At 40.1% G+C, this 21051-nt stretch overlaps 1 protein-coding gene across 11 annotated transcripts in view; it reads right to left on the bottom strand.

The window, feature by feature from the left end:
- Positions 1-21051, bottom strand: part of DUSP22 (dual specificity phosphatase 22) — a 76274-nt gene that overhangs the window by 36272 nt on the left and 18951 nt on the right. For 10 of the 11 annotated variants that reach the window (XR_014312201.1, XR_014312202.1, XM_082732161.1 and 7 more), the window contains 2 exons: positions 20518-20551; positions 10301-10383 (listed from right to left, as the gene is read on the bottom strand). Coding sequence is in view for 8 of the 11 variants with exons in the window: in XM_082732161.1 (XP_082588287.1) it covers positions 10301-10383; positions 20518-20551 (117 nt within the window). In the remaining 3 variants the exon portion in view is untranslated. The remainder of the gene's footprint in view (positions 1-10300; positions 10384-20517; positions 20552-21051) is intronic. The other variant, XM_082732156.1, reaches the window with a different exon arrangement.

Below are 21051 nucleotides of genomic sequence, written 5' to 3'. Positions count from 1 at the left end.
GACCTGAGCCGAAGGCAGAGGCCTCAACCACTGAGCCACCCAGGCGCCCCAAATCATTCTTTTTCTTATGGCTAAAAACAACAGCACCTACAGAGCCATTGTACCCTGCTTTAAGTCTTAACCAACCAACTAACCAACCACATATAACTTATTCCAACTCTGACTGCAGCCTCAAAGGCCCTTCACCTAAGAAGCCTGAAACTGTTCAGTCCTCTTGGGCTACATGTCCTCTGCCACTACCATCATGATGCTCAGATTTCCCATGGTCTGCCAGCCACAGGCTGTGCTGTCCTAACCTGCAACTACAAACATATTTCCCTTGGGATACTGACTTTGGTTGTTTCTTCCAAACTAAGGTGCTCTTTACTTTTAAACTCCTTAGCAAAACTAGGCCCCTATTAAAGCTTTCCAGATTTTGCTGCTATGTCACTCTCCCCCTTCCAGTGCTCATGGCACTGGAAGGGTGCCATGTTAAGGGTCGACGGCCAAAGAATGGCCAAACTGCATTGTATCTGCACCAGAGCTCCTTCTCTCCAGCCCTTCTGGTGCCCTGGGGTGCCCCTAAAGGGATTTCTGTGCCTGTCTCTTCTGAACACTGAGCCCCATATTACTTCTCTTTGTATTTTATTCCCAATCCTCACTACAAGGTAAGTAAATGTCTGCTGAATCTGAAGGAATACCTCCTAATTTAGCCAAAAAGAGAACTGAATATGGCCCCACCCTTACCCCACCACACTGACCACCTTCTCCACTCTATAATCAGCCAACTTCCACACATCTATGGCTCCAGGGCTTATTTCCCCCTTCCTGACCAGCCCGGAAGGGCTGCTCCTACTCAACACATATCTCTCCACTGAACCAAACTATACTAGTCCTACAAGGCTGCCTAAACAACCCTCTTTACAAATTCTTCCCCAAATTCTCCAGTATATTAACCTAAAGATCTTGTATAAATGGACAGAGTTTTACCCTGTGCTTTAGCATTTATGGGCAATTTATGTAGTTGTGTCAATGCCTACTATCACTCCAGCTAAAGCACAGAGGGCAGACCATGTGCTACATGCTTTTTCTGAAGTCCTGGTTTGGAGATAACCAGGAGATCTTGCCACTGGTATATTTCCCATTGAGGAAAAGGAAGGATGCAAACAAGGCAAGTCCACTTCAGAAACACAGCCCTCAGCACACAATGTGCTCAGGACTTGATTGCATGGGGAGTCAGGACAAGATGGACAAGACAGGGCACTCTGCAGGAAATATTAAAAAACAAAACTGGGACTTGAGTTAGAGAGACTTTTAACAGGAGTGTATTGTAAAAGTCCAGTTTTGTGGAGAGGCTGGTCAGTAAGTTTGAGCACTAAAGAGAAGGTCCACACTTGAAATGCATGGTACTCTAGAAAGCCCGAGAAAAGAAAGATTAACAGAGATCTCTTTCAATTAGAGACAAAAAAAAAACACTGTTTCCTCTCTAGAATCAATGAGGTACTAGAATATTTCCAGTCCCATTTAGTCCATTCATGCTGGAATTCTGGTTTTAGAATTCCATTTGCAAGTGAGCTTGTCACAGAAGGGTCAGCAGCCAGATGGAGCTGTATTATGCACTTGACTGCCCACACACATGGAACTCAGATACAGCTTGATTCAAGAAAGAGTGATTACTAGACAGTTTTCGATACCTACCATAATCATTTCTATTTGAGTCATTTCTATTTAAGTCTGGGGTTGGCTTATAACAAATTTACCTCAACACATGAAAGCTGCTGCAAGTCTTTGGTATGGTATGTACCACTGATACTTGGGTGGCATCAAAGAGACTTTCTTAGAGAGGTGAAAACAACCGGGGTTCACTGGAAATAGTTGTCAATCTGAAAACCATGGTCAAACAATGATTTGTTTTCAAAGGTCCTAGACCTCGATAGTGTGATTTTTTTGCAATGCCAGTAAAATAACAAAAATCATCCACACTGGATACAATGGCCAATTCAAACAGGAAACCTTGCCCAATGCTTCAAGTTGCATCACTAGGGAATCTGTGAATCTTTAAGAAAGGACATAAACTCATTTAAGTAAAACAATCAAGTAGAAGATAACTGATACCAAAAATAAAATCTATACAGTTGAAAGGTTTTTCTTGGGCTATCTTCTCCCTTTTAAGATTAAGATGATTGAAATGAATGGTTTATACCCCCTGATCAATGATGACAAGGATGCAACTTGCCTAATGTCAAACACGCACATATGAATGCATAGGGAAAACTGTTACCACAGAACCCATTCTGGCCAAACTTGAACAACCAAATGCAATCTACTAGTCACTACTACAGACACCAAGAGTATGGCCACCCACCTGCCTACCTTCCTTCCCTACCTCCCTTCATTCAAAGAGAAATTATGAAGATACTTCTATTGTGAAAAATAAATAAAAATAAAGACAAAGTGAAACTTATCCTTCCTACCCTCTTCTCCCATCCTATTCCACTTTACCATTCTGAGCAATCTAGTATGGTCCTTCTAGACCCTTAGCTGTTCATTTACATGCATATATATGTACCCACAGAAATATATAATTAATATTTAGTTTTACACAAATGAGATCATATTATGAATATTATTCTACAACTTGCTTCTTTTGCTTAACAATTACCTTTTCCCTGTGCATACATATAAACCTTACTCTTCTTTTTGAATTGCTGCAGAGTATTTCTTAATATGGATGTATCATAATTGAACATTACCCTTCTGCTGAATGTGTGGGTTGGTTCCAATTTTTTGCCATTACAAACACAGCTGCACTGAACATCATTGCCCATACCTCTGTGGGTATAGGATGAAACATGTGGCTTTCATCAGTTATCTCTCCTCTTAGGGGAAATACTCTATGGGAAATGTGTCCTATAGCTCCTGTGATTTGAAGGTCACGAGCAGGGTGGGCCCCTGGGTCCCAGGAGCTGAGGACTGACATGGGCTGCATGCAGAGCTGGGGGTGATACCATGCAAGTCTCCTGTGTGGCTGCCAAAGGAGGACCACAGGCAATGAGGATCTTCCTCCTGAACCAGAACACAAGCCCATGTACCTTGAGTGTTCTCCCAGCTTTTCATGATTTGCCTATAAACTCCTTAAAATCTGAAACAATGCCTCAACCAACTCTGCCTCCACTTCAAGCCTGCTGCCTTGGCTGTGACAAACCTTTTAACTTTTCATTCACTGTGTCTTAGATATACTTTCCTCTTTGTAGGACCAAGCTTCTAATGCAAACCAAAGGTAGCTGAAGGATCCTTAAGAAATCAATCAGAAAGTCATAGAAGTGTCACAGGGGATTCTTGTTTCTAACTTAGCAAGAGGTTAATTCTGAACTAGAGTCCACAAGAGCTCCATAAAACAGTACATCCCCATTTGCTAACACTCACTGACATGGGAGGAATGGAACAAACAACCCACATAAGTGAGGTCGCATTGCATTGCATTAACCAGATCCTCTGGCTTCACTTAGTACTCATGGTTAATAAGTCATTCTTGGTACAGCTCTTTTTTCACACTCCTTAATGAGACACAAATGACCAAAGATATGATTTCTCACTTTGGTATGGAGCTGAAAATGCATGTGGCTCTCAGTTCATCAGTAAACATCTGCAGAGGGGCCCCTGTGTGCCAGGCCCAGGTTGAGTGCTGGGAAAGACCAAAGAAATCCCAATGTGGCACCTGCCTGCAGTGAGCCTGAGGCCAGTTGAGGACCTTGGACACAGGCAGTGAAGAACTAGTTCATCAAACAGTGTTTAAATGGCCATTTAATACACTATAGAAGCTGTCAGAGTGTATACAATTCATAATCCAGTTAAGAGTACAAACTATAGCTTCTCTATAAAATATTATAGAGAAAAGGGAAGAAGTCCTGAGGTTGGAGGGTATACTGGAAGTGTCCTTCTCAGAAGAAGGAAAGTTGGGGCTGAGCTGTGAAGAAGGGCAGGGCTTAGGGAGGCAACTGGGTAGAAGAAAGAACACACAAAAGCATAGTTTCTTAAACTTGAAATACCATTTAGCACCTTGGTTCTAGTTTGCTTTACACTTGGGAAACCAGCTAAACTTTTAAGGTAGTGAAATGGGTTGGGTCACCAGGCAGACATACAGCAGATGACCAAGGTCTGTCAAGGAGGCTCTCAGTCCCCCAGTGCTGCTGTCCAAGTAGAATGAACATAACACCATGGTGAGAATTTTCTCATAAATAAGTGGCTAATGAAGACAGCAGTGTAGACATGTAAATAACAAGAAGTATTAGAACCAGAAGACATGACCAACTATAAAAAAAACTAACAAAATTAAATTGTGAGCTAGGGCACCTCAAAAAAAATGTCTTTCATGTTAAAGGAAATACAAAATAGAACCATCAAGAATATGTGCCTTCTACAGCAACATCTTTTTCTTTGGGGGAAAAAACAAACAAACAAACTTTGGTGGTTCAAAGTATAAAAGTCAAAACTTAAAATGGAAAAAATATATAGCCAAGGTGAACTCAAGTTCAAAACCTACCTGGTAAACATACAATACCCTGGTTTGAATAGATGCATATAAACTACTGTTTTTTCTATTTAATCCTAAAATATACAACATTTAAAAATTTAAATTATTTGGAGAATTAGTCCAGCAAAGGAATAAGAATACTTTTTAAAGCATATTTGTTGATAGCAAAAAATAGTTTTGTTTCCTGCAGGTGCTCTGGTTAAATACACAGAATGAAAAATGAAACAAATTCTGAAATTTTTACATTAGAAAGATAGAGTTTTGTTTCTTTTTTCAGGGGAAGGGAGAAATCTTTCATTGCTCAATATTACTTCCTCAGCACCTATAAACAATATGGGGTTCCTGATATAAAAAAGCACCATCGTTGTGACAGCAATTTTTATCACCCTACAAATCTGGAGCAATCAGTAGGCACTGAAGACACACTCACAAATAAGGAAATACCCCAGCAAAAGCAAACAACCCCCCAAACCAAGTCTTAAACATAGAAAGAGACAGAGGTTTTTTTCCCCTTAAATATTTTAATTACAGTTCTAGACTTAATTCCAATGTGAAATTAAGAAATATGCAATTAATTTTTCCACCTGGTCCTGTCACTTGTTGGAGGTGATACGAGCAAGTCACCAGGTCTGATTATGCTATGAAGGAACTAGGACAATGCTATCTGCCTTGCTGGGCTCTCAGAGTTCTTAGAAGATTAAAAGAGATTGGTGTGACTGTCATGGATTCAGAGCTCTACCAGAAGTCATATCTTGGCACGACCAGCTTTCTCCTCGTTGGAATGCCACTGACCAGATTTTTCAAATTCCCAGTCATTTCCAAAAACCCAGTCAAACGTCTCCAAATTCATGTGGCAGAGGAAGGACCTTGTTCTCTGAGCTTCCATAGCCTCTGTTCCTACTTGACCCCTAGCACTGAGGGCCTATCCTAAGCCAAAGCTCTTCCTTCACTGGACTTATTAGTCGTATTTATAAAATATCCACAATATATATCTTGTTTATACTCTAAGGGCTTCACTGGGGAAAATGTTGGTATTGGTTCACTTCTGTTATCTCCAGCATCTGTTCCAGGGCCTGGCATGTAGCAAGAACTCAATTGCTCAGTTAATCAATCACTCTTTGTCTTCAAAGGAAAGAACTGTCTGGACAAGAGGCTTGATAGTGTGAGGATGGCATTCACAACAAATAAAACGAAATAAAAATTTTGTTAATTAATAATAATGAAGAATAAAATTCTGTGCTGGTACGAGTATGGGAAAACAGTAACTTTCATACACTGCCAATAAGGGCACAAAGCCAATGTGGCAATATCTATTAATACTACTTGCAGATTCACAAGCATCAGTCATGCAAGGAGAGGACCAAGACAGTAAGGCACTCTGGGAGAATCTCTGGCCTGGGAAAGAAGACTCAGGTTCCTACCAAGCCACCCAGACCAACTATGGAATTATAGGCAAGTCCCTTCATGTCTCTGAGCTTCAACTTCTTTGTCTACACAGTGATAAAATCAAGGTAAGTGATTCTTGTGAATCTGTTCAGCTGGGATGTCTAAGTCAAACATAGAGCAGTAGGCATGGAAAGGGAGTCAGAGCTCTTCAGAATCTTAGATTTTAGTTAAGGGCTTACTCAAATGAATATAAAGGCCCCTAAGTTTCTACTGTTCCTAAAAATCTTCATTTTGGGAGATCTACTCTTCAGATACCCTTTTGCAGAAAGAGGAACTGGGGCCTTGGACCTCCTTCTCTTGGCTCACCACCTTGCCCCATGGTTCAAAGGATAAACAATCCTGTCTCATCCACTGGGAAGCACCAAAGATCACCTGGCTTCACTAGATGACCAGAGGTGAGGTGAGGCCCTGCCACTTCAAAGGCCTGAGAACAGCACCTTCTATTCTTTCACTGCTTTCCACCTATAGGGTTGCTAGAAAGGATACAAAACCCTGCTAACACTATGTTGGGAAACCTGTCTAAAAAGTACCCGAATAATAGAGAATCACATCTAATCTAAGTGAAATCAACCAAGTCACGAGTTCTTTTAAAGTCCTTCCCAAAGTAAAATCAATAAATGCATACTAAAGATGAACTGAGCATGTTCATGAAGATTTTCACAGCAAGTGCCTTTATAGTATCATCATTGGTCAGTGCAACAGATTACAAATCATTACAGCCACAGAGGATATAACAGGCACAACAATTGTGCAATCTTCCATTCTACAAATACTAGGCTCTCACAACGATCTATACTATGATAATCTATACAGCCTCATTTGGTAATAAGACCAGGTTTGGCGCCTTTTCCTTGACCACAGTTGCCTTAGTTTCCTAGTTATATAAGCACCCCTCTTAAAAAGTGCTCATCCTAGAGTCTCACCCTGGACTCTAAGGGATAGCAGATCCCTTTCCTGAGTCCTTCTTAATCTGAATGTTCACGACTGTATTCAGCAGAACATAGTCCCATGGGATGTTAATAGGTAGTGTGTTACATAAGCAGGCACACACACAAACTGGTTCCCTATTTAGAGTGACAAATGTGTGGCCTCAGTGCAGAACTTGGAAGACTGTATTCTGTCAAGAAATCTGTGAATCCTCCGGAGGAGCCTATGGTGTGCTAAATTCCCTAAACTTCTTTATGTTTTTGAAAAGCATCATATCCCAGGCATACTGTTCAACTATCTATCCTTTTAGAATCTTCACGAAGCCCTTGACCTATGACCTCTGCTCTAGAAACCACATTGCACAATATGACTGCCCCTTCTCATTTAGCCTCCATCAGAATGAGAGCATACCTAATGATTGCAAAAGCCTTTAATACTTGATACCAAGCACCCAGTGCTTTTAAACCGCTTCAGATATTCGCTGGAAATGAACCAATTTAGTACCTACAGTGCAGTGACCAATATACAGCTACCTGACAGCAGGGCTTGGAGAACTCCTGCATGGAATTAGTAGCACTAAAACCCTTCAATTTTAAACAATAACATCGCTGCCATTCCCCCCTGGCCCCAGGCTAGTGCTGCCCAGAGTACCCATTCAATAAACCCATTCAATAAACATGCATGGAGCTTTGAAGATCTTGGAACATGAAGGAGGTCCTAGCATCCCTTATCCTTTCACCTTTTATTAGGGCTTCTTATCAGGTTGGGGTTCAGCTTATTGCTGTTGCCTGGCTCTGAACACAATCTACCATCATCCCTGCTTTACTTCCTCCCAGAGCTGCTCAAGAATAAAATCCATCCCTCAATTCACTACCTACTCCGAATATTTTCCCTGACTCATCTCAGGTTGGGTGAGATCATGACTTCTGGAACTGAATTTAAAATTTAAGACTGGGGGCGCCTGGGTGGCTCAGTCCACCAGGCATCTGCCTTCAGCCCAGGTCGTGGTCCTACAGTCCTGGGAGACCCGTGTCAGGCTCCCTGCCCAGTTGAGAGCCTGCTTCTCCCTCTGCCTGCTCTTTCCCCTGCTTGTGCTTTTCTCTCTCTCTCTCTCTCCCTCTATCTCAAATAAATAAATAAAATCTTAAAAAAAAAAATTAAGATAGAAAAGTGCCTTTATGAATAGGCAGAGGAGTAAACAACATTCTGAAACTTCGGAGATCCGGGCAAAGCTCTTCTATCCCAGTACCTTATGTGAGCACATGAGTTCAAATAACTTTCAGTACTTGAGTTTTCCCTACTTCTGCAATCTGAGAGGTACTATTTTAATTTTTTAATAAGAATGTATTCATGAATTATTTGTGAACTTAAAAATGAACAAAAGAGAGGGGCAACATTAACCTATGTTATGCTATAAAACAATGGCCTCTTAATGAATATGAAATCACAGTAAAGTACTTATAATTAAGCTGAGGTAATAATAGAACTCAAAGACTACAACAGATTGTTGCTAAGTAACAAATAGCATGGAGGACATGGGGAGTTAGAGAGGAGAAGGGAGTTGGGGGAAATTGGAAGGGGAGGTGAACCATGAGAGACTATGGACTCTGAAAAACAATCTGAGGGTTTTGAAGGGGCAGGGGGTGGGAGGTTGGGGTACCAGGTGGTGGGTATTATAGTGGGCACGGATTGCATGGAGCACTGGGTGTGGTGCAAAAATAATGAATACTGTTATGCTGAAAATAAAAAATAAATTAAAAAAAAAAGCTGTCTCTGAAGGAAAGGCATGGTTTCTCTTTTTTTTCCAAAGCAGAATTTGTCCTTATAGACGGAAATATGAAAGAATAAAAAGGAATACTGAGGAGGGAAATGCAGTTTTCCCACAGCTCTGAGGTTCTTATACAAACAGTATCTCTTTTTATGGGGTCACAGTCCCACCTATTTTACTTTCTAGGCCTTTGTTTCCCACATGTAACCTGGAGGAGGTTGGACAAATAAACACTAATTTCTAAAACCTGAAAGTCTTGCATCTAAACAGAAGTTACAATGTGAACAGATTTAAGGCCCATGTTCACACATGCCAATGTGTTCCATTAAATGAAACATGAAGTAGTGAGGCAGGCCTGGAGGGTGAGGGTGGGAAGGACATCTATGTAATTTATTAAAATAAAGGAAACCTCAAGTCTCATCTTGTGATTTAAAGAGGAAGTCAATCATGACCATTTGCATTTAACTTATTATCTTGGCCATATCTTGGCTATATTTTAAATATAAACTATTGTTAATGGAGATGAAGAAACAGAGTAGCCATTTTCAAAGAAACTGTTAATCTGGAAAGAAATGATGTGCTGTTGTTCCTGTTTCCAACAAAATCATTCTGCCACACAAATTATAGCACCATAAAAAACAACAACAACAAGAAAAACAGAGCCGAAACAACAGAAGGAAGTATGGGTACACAGATCTGGAGAAGTGAACGGAGGTTTCTTCACCACCTATGGCTCTCTGGTACTATTAACATTTAATAGAATCACTTATTAATCCATGTTCCCATTTCTTTTACAATAACTGAAAGCTGGCAACTCTAATAGATAAAATGAAAAGTATACTATCTGCTCTTGCATAATATGAATTTAAATGAAAACAGCTTGAACTAGGATTATTTCTTCTAGAACCAGTCACACCTCCCCTCCAAAAACCCCACCCTAAAACAGAAGAACACATATGCATCCCAACCACACGTGTATTATTTTCTTAAAAAAAGTAATTTGGGCTCTGTCGAGGCTAATAAACAGAAATAGATTACTCCTGGCCAACAGCTCAAACCGTTCATTAGCATAAAATTGAAGATACGAAAATGTTTTTGGAATTAGTGTACAGGCAGACACACCCTGTTTACTTGAAAACTTAAACCTTAACAACAGCTTCTACACAGATAGCCTCTGTATCAGAAGCCCTGGAACTCTCCAATGACAATTTAGCTTCTATTGTTTTTTGTCTTTAAATGCAAATGGTACATAATTGAGCTTCAACAGAAAAAAAAAAATCAAGAAATGAGGAACCTGAATTCTTTTGGATTCTAAAACCAGGGATAATATTGAAGGGAATGCAAATAAGTTTTAAACATCCTTAAAATCCAGAAGTAAATGCAGCCTCAGCTTATTCTTTGGCATTTTGCCAAGAAAGCCAAACTAGCAATGTAGCAAGAGAATAATCAGAGAAAGAATACACTCTTCCACCATGCCACAGACAGGGCACAGACACAAAATTATGGCCTGGAAACAAAATTAATATGGCCACAGCTACACAGCATGAATAGGGGCACACTGATGTCAGAGAGAACATGGTTGCCTTTGTTAATGTTTTACGCACTCCTAGGGAATACAAAGACACATGCACGTAGCTCTCCCTTACCTCCAACAGAGGCCTGGCACTATCATGGACAGACAGAATATGTGTCACCTTGTTCTTGCTCAGTTGCTCTGCATCTCTGGCGTCTGTCATAGAAGAAAGATGATCATTTTATTCTTCACGGCAAGTGAATTATTTACAATGTTTAGCTAGGAAAAAATAAAAAATGCCTTGCATATTTTTTTTTTACCTTGCATATTTCTTTCTTGAAACTTCAAAACTGACCATACCCAGAAAAACCTAGACCTAGGGAATTTCAGACTATTGCTTTAATGTATTACGCAGATAACTAAATTTCTTTCTGATTGTCAGATTCTTTGGATATAAAGTGGTCCACTTAAAACTTGAAATGCATTTAGATTAATAAACATTATAATCATGATTGTTGCTCTTTTTTTAATTTTTAATTTTTTATAAACATATATTTTTATCCCCAGGGGTACAGGTCTGTGAATCACCAGGTTTAAACACTTCACAGCACTCACCAAAGCACATACCCTCCCCAATGTCCATAATCCCACCCCCTTCTCCCAAACCCCCTCCCCCCAGCAACCCTCAGTTTGTTTTGTGAGATTAAGAGTCACTTATAGTTTGTCTCCCTCCCAATCCCATCTTGTTTCATTTATTCTTCTCCTACCCACTTAAGCCCCCATGTTGCATCACCACGTCCTCATATCAGGGAGATCATATGATAATTGTCTTTCTCTGCTTGACTTATTTCGCTAAGAATGATACGCTCTAGTTCCATCCATGTTGTCGCAAATGGCAAGATTTCATTTCTTTTGATGGCTGCATAGTATTCCATTGTGTATATATAACACATCTTCTTGATCCATTCATCTGTTGATGGACATCTAGGTTCTTTCTATAGTTTGGCTATTGTGGACATTGCTGCTATAAACATTCGGGTGCACGTGCCCCTTTGGATCACTACGTTTGTATCTTTAGGGTAAATACCCAATAGTGCACAAACAACATATCAGATGAAGGACTAGTGTCCAGAATCTATAAAGAATTTAGCAAACTCAACACCCAAAGAACAAATAATCCAATCAAGAAATGGGCAGAGGACATGAACAGACATTTCTGCAAAGAAGACATCCAGATGGCCAACAGACACATGAAAAAGTGCTCCATATCACTCGGCATCAGGGAAATACAAATCAAAACCACAATGAGATATCACCTCACACCAGTCAGAATGGCTAAAATAAACAAGTCAGGAAATGACAGATGCTGGCGAGGATGTGGAGAAAGGAGAACCCTCCTACACTGTTGGTGGGAATGCAAGCTGGTGCAGCCACTCTGGAAAACAGCATGGAGGTTCCTCAAAATGTTGAAAATAGAACTGCCCTATGACCCAGCAATTGATTGTTGCTCTTTAAAGAAAGTTAACCTATAAGGTCATTTTGTAGTTGTCATTTGTTATTAATGATCAATAATTTAAGTTAAAAATCACATACAAAAGACCCACTTACTATCCACCCTCATGTCAAAGGCAGGGATGGGCTTAAACGCAGATTAGACTGTGGTTTATGAAATATATGATTCACTTCAAGGTAAAAATAAAAATGGAACATTTTCTGGAAATCCCAAACAGAATAAGTTATCAGTTAGCTATTTAATTATCTGCATATAAAACTATATTTACATTCCCTTCTAGTGCTCCTACCTAATGCTGCATGAGAAAGACTGAATAAGTATCCTCAACTTGAAACCCTTCTGTTAATCTACAAAACAGGAATCCAGCAAGAAAAGGCTCCCTGCATGCCCTTGTCCTAATCTGGGACAAACTTTTTTAAATGATACAGGGTAAAATGGACTGAGTGAAATATTTATTTATCATGTTTCTAGAGAATATTAATGACATGGGAAAATGCTTAAAATATAATGTTAAGCAAGGTGTAAAAGCATAAATCAAACTATAAATACAGTATGAACTCAATTTGTAAAAACATAATAAAGACACACACATACATACAGAGGAAAAACTGCTATAGGGAATTAGCTCCAATAGTGATAATCTTAAAAAGATGGAATTACAAGAGCTTTAGAAATTTTTAAATATATATATATACATACATATATATGTATATATATGTAACACAAGAGGTTCTGAAAGTTTAACATGCCTGTGAACTAAGTTGAAGCCCCAACTTAGTTCAAGATCTATGGCAAGGTTGAGGAATCTGCAGTTGTTGTTTTTTTTTTTAAATATTGTTTATTTGTTTATTTATTTACTTAGGAAGGGGGAGAGAAAGATAAGCAGACTCTCTGCTGAGCACAGAGCCAGATGATCCTTGGCTAGATCTCATGACCCTAAGAGGAATCAATAGTTTTGAGAAGCTTTGATGATCATCTAGAGACTGAAAAACTTTCCTTAATGTTCTGCAATAAACATGTACCACTTTAAATTCAGAAAAAAAAGTCTTTAAAAGTAATATTAAAATGTTGGTTTTAATACTTTCTTCAAAGTTCCAACCATCCCAAGCTTTAAATTGGGATGTGCTTAGCAGCCATCGACATGACACATATAGGACTCAGTTCCAAACACCACCCAACCCCTCTGCCCCACAACTACCACAAGTTTTGGCATCAGCAAGTTTGAACAGAACAGGATCATTTAGGATCCCACTGGCAGCCAGCTTCCACATTCTCACCGAAAGGCAGTTTTCCCAATTCCCATCAGTATGTATGTTTTAGCCACGTGGAGAAGCAAGATCAAGCTGGAGCTTTCAGTGTTCACAGCGGAGCACAGACGAGCCATAGCAGCAAATGGTTCAAGGAAGAGCAGCAAGTCAAGGGCTCCAAAGCAGTCTCCTGACACTCCAGGGCAGAATCTTCTGGATTCTGACCCTGCCCAAGATTTGAATTTTAAAGAGCTGTTTAAAGAAGGACTCCTGGGGCGCTGGGTGGCTCAGTCGGTTAAGCCTCTGCCTTTGGCTCACGTCATTATCCCACAGTCCTGGGATCAAGCCCCACATCGGGTTCTCTATTTGGCAGGGAGCCTGCTTCCTCCTCTCTCTCTCTGCCTGCCTCTATGCCTACTTGTGATCTCTCTCAAATAAATAAATAAAATCTATAAATAAATAAATAAATAAATAGGGACTCCTGGGTGACTCAGTCGGTTAAGTGTCTGCCTTCTGCTCAGTCATGATCCCAGGGTCCTGAGATTGAGTCCAGCATTGGACTCCTTGCTCAGCGGGGAGACTCTTCTCCCTCTGCTCTGCCACTTCCCCTGCTTATGCTCCTTCTCTCACAAACAAATAAATAAAATTTTAAAAAATAAAAAGATCTGGGGGGCACCTGGGTGGCTTACTGGGTTAAGCCTCTGACTTTGGCTTGGGTCGTGATCCCGGGGTCCTGGGATTGAGCCCCCCATCAGGTTCTCTGCTCGACCGGGAGCCTGCTTCCCCCTTTCTCTCTGCCTGCCTCTCTGCCTACCTGTGATCTCTCTCTCTTTGTCAAATAAATAAATAAAATTTAAAAAATAGATCTGTTTTAAATATACTTTTTCCTTTTTTATAAACAGCTTTGAGATAATTTACATACCATAAATTCAGCCTTTTAAAGTGTATGATTCAACTTTTTTTAGTATATTCAGAGTTGTTTAACCATCATTGCACTCGAACTTTAAAACATTTTCAGCACCTCATAAATATCCTTTTATAACACAGATTAAAACAAAAAAAGTGGTTTGGTAATAAAAGTATACATTTTTGAATATGGAATGAGATCATATATGAGACAACAGATTGTAGGGTTCCAAAGAAAACAGAAGCAACTCTTGGATTAATGTTCCTTTTGCTCTATGGTCCTTTCTATTTTATCACAGTGCTGTGTGTACTGATACGCCACTCTGGGATTACCTTTTCCCATAAGCATGATATCTAACTACTTGAGGATATATAAAGCACTTCATCAACATTTTAGGATGATTCCATTGGACTTCTTATTCTTTAGGACTACAAATTGTTGACAGTTCTGGATGACTGCCTATAACCACCAGCACTAAGGTAATAAGCTGTGAATGCAGATGTAAGACATGGGGTTATCAGCTTACTTACATGCATGTGAACAAGCCTGGAGGTTTCACACCAGCTCTCTTCATGCACAAAATCAAAGGGGTGGAACTTAGTCCTTTGCTGCTCAAACCAGGGTCTGCCAAGCAGTATCATGGCATTACCCAGGAGCCTACTGGAAATGCAGACTCCCAGACCCCCTACATATCTATATGATCAGAACCCACATTTAAAAAAAGAACCCCAGAAGACTATGTGTACTGTACACATGGAGCTCTGGAGGGCCTTCAGGGCATGAACTATGACTGGGTGCCAATGGTACCCCTTCCCCACCATGGCATTTTGATGCCACTTCTAAGTCAAAAAACAACTCACAGCCTCTTGCAATTACCAATGCAATATTACTAATGTAACACTATTAACAAACCAACAGGAAGATTATAAATTAGAATTCACATGGAAAAAATCTAGAAGAATATACACTGGCCATGGTTATATTGGGATGTCAGTTTGGGGAAGTTTTCACTCTATTTAACATATTTCTATCACATTTGGATTTTTAAAATTTTCATTTTATTTTAACTGATGAGCCTACATTCCTTTCATAACCAGGAAAAGAAAAATTAAAAAAAAAACACTATAAAACTCAACTGAATTACACTAAATATTCAACTCCTTCATCGGTAAAACAGCTAACTGTACTCTTTTCTCTTTCTACCAACATTTCCTCTGGCCCCTGGACTCCTGCCCTCTCTTGCTGCCTGCCTCTGTCTACTCTCCTAAGGCCTCACGTGCCCTTTAAACGAAGCAAATGTTATTTTTATACAGTGGGAGCAATGAAATAGAAACACCTACCTGAACTTTCTCCTTTGCTGTGACATGTTCCCTCCGTGCAAGACCCCATCCATCACTGATAGGACCTTGCTAAGGGAGCAAGTGGATTCCTGGAAGATACTGTCTTCAAAAGGCAAAGTGGCGGCCACATGCTTCCTTAGGAAGGGGAATTAGTGCTCTAGATCTTATTCTGATGCAGAAGATATACAGGGGTAACCAGTGCTAAGATGTGTGAAATGCCAGAGTGGCCATGGCAAATACGCTAGTCCAACAAAGTCAAGCAGAATTGTCTCTAAAAAAAATTAACAGAAATGTATTTGAAGAAACACTAGAAAATAGTGCCATCAATATAAGCACTCTGAAAAAACAGATATTTGGAAGGAAAGAACTTCTTTGGTAATGCCTTTCCAATATCACAGCACCTGTTACACTGATTTGTGAACTCAAAAGCATGATCATGCAGGATGAGAGAGGGAGGAAAGAGGAGAAGGAAGGTCTCTATTTTAAAAGGACCTAATTCTCTCTGTTCTGACCCTGAACCCCAAGCCATGTTCTGAGTCTTTTCTCAAACAACTTTTGCTTCTCAAATTGAGAATCTGCTCAGTGGTAGGTAAATGATTCTGATCTGTTTTTCAATTATGCTTGATCCCACTGTGAAATTAATGAATCCTAGAGTTACCAATTATTGTACATAACTATAGCTTCTAGAATTGTAAATTAGCTGTTAGTGTGTTCAACCTTTAGGTGGGTATATTTCCAACCTGGGATAGGGGCCAAAATGGGCAGCTCCTACATGTTTCCTTCTGTACCAAATATGGGCTCTGATATTGATTGGTGCCAACCTTGGACAAATTTTTCTATGCCTCACTCTTACCTTTAATGTGAGAAAATGGTAAGAGTACCATCTTAAAGGGCTAATATTAGCCCTTAGCACCATCTTAAAGGGCTAATACTGGAAATACTAAATGAAATAAAACACTTACAATAGTGCTTGGCTCATGTATAGTAAATGTTATCATTGTCATCATTAATATTATTATCATTGGGACCAGATTAAGTCTCAAGGCTGCAGTATGGGCTTCAATCCCCATCACCTCTGCATGTTTCCAAATATGTGCTTACTACAAAGACATCTGAATTCTAGCTCTTGTTCCACCACCTAATGTTCACCATTCACCATGCAGACTACCAGAGATCAGTGTTCAGTAGTTCACCAGGTCAGCCTTAACAACTGGGGAACCACCACAGGGAACCATGACCATTGTCACTGGCAGACAGAACAAAAGCTCTGAGACCTCAAACATGTCTCTATGTATATAACCAGTACACACACATGGTGTGAGATTTGTTTCTCACATTTCTAGAATTTGTGGACATCTTCAATGAGGGCTTCTTCCATCAGCTCACATCCATTTTGGGATCTGCCAAGTTATGAAGCAGCAGATAACTGATCCCTCTTGGTCTGGGATGGAGCTGCTCTTCAAGCTTCCACTCCCACCTTCCCTTCTGGCTTCTGGGCAGAGCCAGCTGCAAGTTAAGGCACCTCAACTGAGAGACTCATCAAAGACTAGACTCCAGAACCTGAGCTGGTTTGAGTTTTTCTCTAGGTGGAAGAATCACCAGGACCTGGTGTTGGAAAGTGCTTTGTGATTCATTGCAAGTTAAAAAAAAAAAAAAAAAAAAAAGGAAGTTGCATAGTGACATGTAAAGGATCCCCACTGGAAGGAAGGAAGGCAGGGAGGGAGAGAAGAGAGGCAAAAGAGGAGAAGGAGAGAGAGAGGTGGGGGAGGGAAGGAAGGAGACAGAACTGGAGATTGGATTGGATTGAGACCATATCCACTAGAATCAAGGCCTTGGTAGCAGTGCCAGTCCACATCATACAAAAATGAAGATCTCTCGGAAAGTTAAAAAAAATCCATTAATTTTTCTTTATACATTTTTGTACTGGTTATTGTGTTGCAATAGGCACATATTGTTTGTAATTGAAAAAGAAAATTATTAAATGAGACATCGTGTTAAAGCACATATGACAGCTAGATTCACTTTCCAGGAGCAGTCATGATCCTTTCACCTCAGTCTTCCATACTTGCTAGCTAATGATGATCAGCACCTACTGCATACCCAGTATGGCATGGGCACTGCAAGAATCTAGCTCTCTTCCACAACAGCCTAAAGAAGGTGTGTGGTTTCTAGTTCACAGTCAGAGAGGGTGAGAGGGTGAGGAGAGCCAGACACTGGTTGACCAGTCATGTGCTAGACACTGAACTGTGTGCACTGGCTACACTGTCTGGTTTATCCTCACCACAGCCCCTCTCATGTCCAGGCTGTTACCCTGTCTGAGGGTAACATATGGCTCATGGACAGTGGTGGATAACCAGATAACCAGATTCCAAGATTCTGCCTCATAGCTTCTCTTCACAGTAAGACCTGCTCCCCTGTTCTGTTCTGCTCTTTCTGACTCTGAACCACAGAAAACCAAAATGAATATCCACATCATACTCCCAGCACATTGCAACAACTTTCCGGAATGAATGGGTTAATTCACAGGCAACTGTATGGAGAGCAATGCTTCTTTCCAGCTTCTTGTCAATTCACTACACTATTATTCCTTTGCTTTAAATAAGCCTTCCACCTGGTTAGTGGTCAATAAATGTTTGGTAAATTGATGAGTGAATAAAACATGGCCAGATATGTCATAATAACTGAAGATGATAAAAAAAAACCCAAAAAACAAAACCAAAAAAAAATTAAGCATCTGAACAAGAAGAGGTATGGGATAGTGTAGCCCCCTCGAACAGGTAAAACCCACAGCAAGAATCCAGAAACTATGAAGGATTTCCATGTCATTGAATACTTTCAAAATAGCTATCGATTTTTTAAACTTATTTTTCTCTCACCATAGCACATACCCTCCCCAATGAAGACAGATATAGATTTTACTTATTTTTATTTTTTATTTTTAGATAGGTATAGATTTTAGTACAAAGAGATTTAAAATGTGCCTTAAAATTGTGCACATGACTTTCTAGAAGAAAGTAGCCTTCAGGGAGATTCAAATTAAAACCACATTGAGATATCACCTTACTCCAGTTAGAATGGCCAAAATTAACAAAACAGGAAACAACATGTGTTGGAGAGGATGTGGAGAAAGGGGAACCCTCTTACACTGTTGGTGGGAATGCAAGTTGGTGCAGCCTTTTTGGAGAACAGTGTGGAGATTCCTCAAGAAATTAAAAATAGAACTTCCCTATGACCCTGCCACTGCACTCCTGGGTATTTACCCCAAAGATACAGATGTCGTGAAAAGAAGGTCCATCTGTACCCCAATGTTTATAGCAGCAATGACCACGGTCGCCAAACTATGGAAAGAACCAAGATGCCCTTCAACGGATGACTGGATAAGGAAGATGTGGTCCATATACACTATGGAGTATTATGCCTCCATCAGAAAGGATGAATACCCAACTTTTGTAGCAACATGGACAGGACCGGAAGAGATTATGCTGAGTGAAATAAGTCAAGCAGAGAGAGTCAATTATCATATGGTTTCACTTATTTGTGGAGCATAACAAATATCATGGAGGACAAGGGGTGTTAGAGAGGAGAAGGGAGTTGGGGTAAATTGGAATGGGAGGTGAACCATGAGAGACTATGGACTCTGAAAAACAATCTGAGGGGTTTGAAGTGGCGGGGGTTTGGGAAGTTGGGGTACCAGGTGTTGGGTATTATAGAGGGCATGGATTGCATGGAGCACTGGGTGTGGTGAAAAATAATGAATACTGTTTTTCTGAAAATAAATAAATCGAAAAAATTTTAAAAAAAAGAAAGTAACCTATTATGAATAAGGATAAAACTCTCATAAACTGTTGGTAGAAGTACTGAATTTGGGTGGCATACATTAAAATTTTTTATTTGTAATCACTCTCATGTAGCAATTATATTTCTAAGAATTTATCATAAACTCTGTTCTCAAACATAAAGACATTCTCCTGTCTTCCTTAAAGCAGTTAATAACTCCCTACAAAACCCCAAAAGATAGTTGCTCCTTAATGGAGTCCAGAGCTACTGCCTACCTACCACAAAGCACTTGTTGCTTTTTCAGAACTCTAAAGCTTACTAATTTAGGAACTCTAGTACTATTTTTAAAATGTTCTAGCAGCAATTAGCAGCTGTCAGCTCCCTATGCTCAATTCTCTCTGAGGCCAATTAACAGAACTAGGAGCAAAAGGCAGTTAGGGGAAGAGAGGAGGAGGAAATAAACATTGTCCAGGGGCATTTTTGTTAATCAATGGGTATAGAACTTGAAATTTTCTGGGTTGTTCCTATGTATGTCTTATTAGTTTCTCATACTCTATTTTAGCACAATTTACTTTACAAAGGTGTCCCTTTATTGAGGGTTCTGAAAAGTAAACAGCATGCTATAGTATTTTTTTTTTTTTTTTACCAGTTCAGAATTGTTTGGGGGAAGAAAACCTGACACAGAGCCATAGGAAAATAGATATACAGTGGTGGGATCTCAAAGTTGAATGATTTGTAGATACAGTCATCTGACTATGAAAGATGCTCCTTTATGCATATTTTAGTAATTATCTAAATGGTTAATTTACTATGACATTAAAGTAATTTAAAATATATTGGGAAAAAAGAGACTGTTTTTAGTCAGTTTGAACCTGAACTCAATTTTAAGGAGCTACCTGCAAACAGACAGAGTGTGCTCTTTCTTGTTCTAGGAGGGAGGAACTTCAGATGCTTATGAGGATGGTTGGCTGTGACCAGCCTTGCAGCCTTACAAGTTTCCTAAGTCTATCACATCCTGTTAAGTATACACACCTCCATTAGTTGAGAGGTTAGGCACAAGTATAAGGGCCCAGCAAGAGGCATGGACAAAAGTGGTGGCTATGTCCAGATTAGACTTTGCATAAACTGAGTCAATACCTTGACTCAAATCATGCTTGATTCCACCCTTGGTGGAAGTAGTGCAAAATGTCCATCAGCAGATGAAGGGGGGGGGGGATATATATATATATATCCTTAAAGAGGAAAAACATTCTGACACACACTACCATATGAAACAACTTTATGATCAGTGAAATCAGCCAATGCAAGACCATTCATGTGAAGTACCTAAGCAGTCAAATCCACAGAAACAGAAAATGGAATGGTGTTTCTAGGGACTGGGGGAAAGGGAATAGTGTTTAATGGGCACAGAGTTTCAGTTTGGAATGACAAGAGTTCTGGAGATGGATGGTTGCACAGCAATGTGAATGTACTTAATGCTACCTGAAGTGTACACTTAAAAATGGCATAAATGACACATTTTATATTATGCATGTTTTACCACAGTAATAAGAAAAGACAACTCACCTTTGAAGTTGCCAATGTATAGGCCAGGCAGGATCTACAAAAGACACAGATCAGATGTTAGTGTAATAGACCTGAAACTGACAGTGTTTTGTACACAGAGGTTGGGCCCTCAACAGAGCAGTGGGAGGACATCCCAGGCCTGCTGCCTGCCATACTCACTTCTCAGCACCTTCCCAGATAGCTAACAGGACCCAGTGTCCTTGTCTCCAGGGTTTTGGCCTGCCCATGGCCACTAGGAAGCCTGCTTAAATAGCATGTGAATGGTTGCACATTGGTGCCCATGAGCTCATGGGACTTTGAGGACCAGAATTCCCCCAAAAGATGTACATGTAAGCCCTTCAGTGCTCCTTGGCATTCTGAGAGTCAAGTCCCAGACCCAAGGGCCTCCAGCCCTCCAGCCCTCCACATCTCCTGCCTACCCTTCCCCTTTGACTCCACCTTTTCTCACATCAGCATCCACCACTTAACCCACAACTCCAGCAAACCTCCCTTTGCTGAGGCCTTTATGCATGCTGTTCCCATGTCCAGTAGCTA

Source organism: Mustela nivalis (assembly GCF_964662115.1).
Source record: "Mustela nivalis genome assembly, chromosome: 5".
Lineage (NCBI taxonomy): Eukaryota > Metazoa > Chordata > Mammalia > Carnivora > Mustelidae > Mustela > Mustela nivalis.
This window is presented reverse-complemented; position numbering and strand designations above follow the sequence as displayed.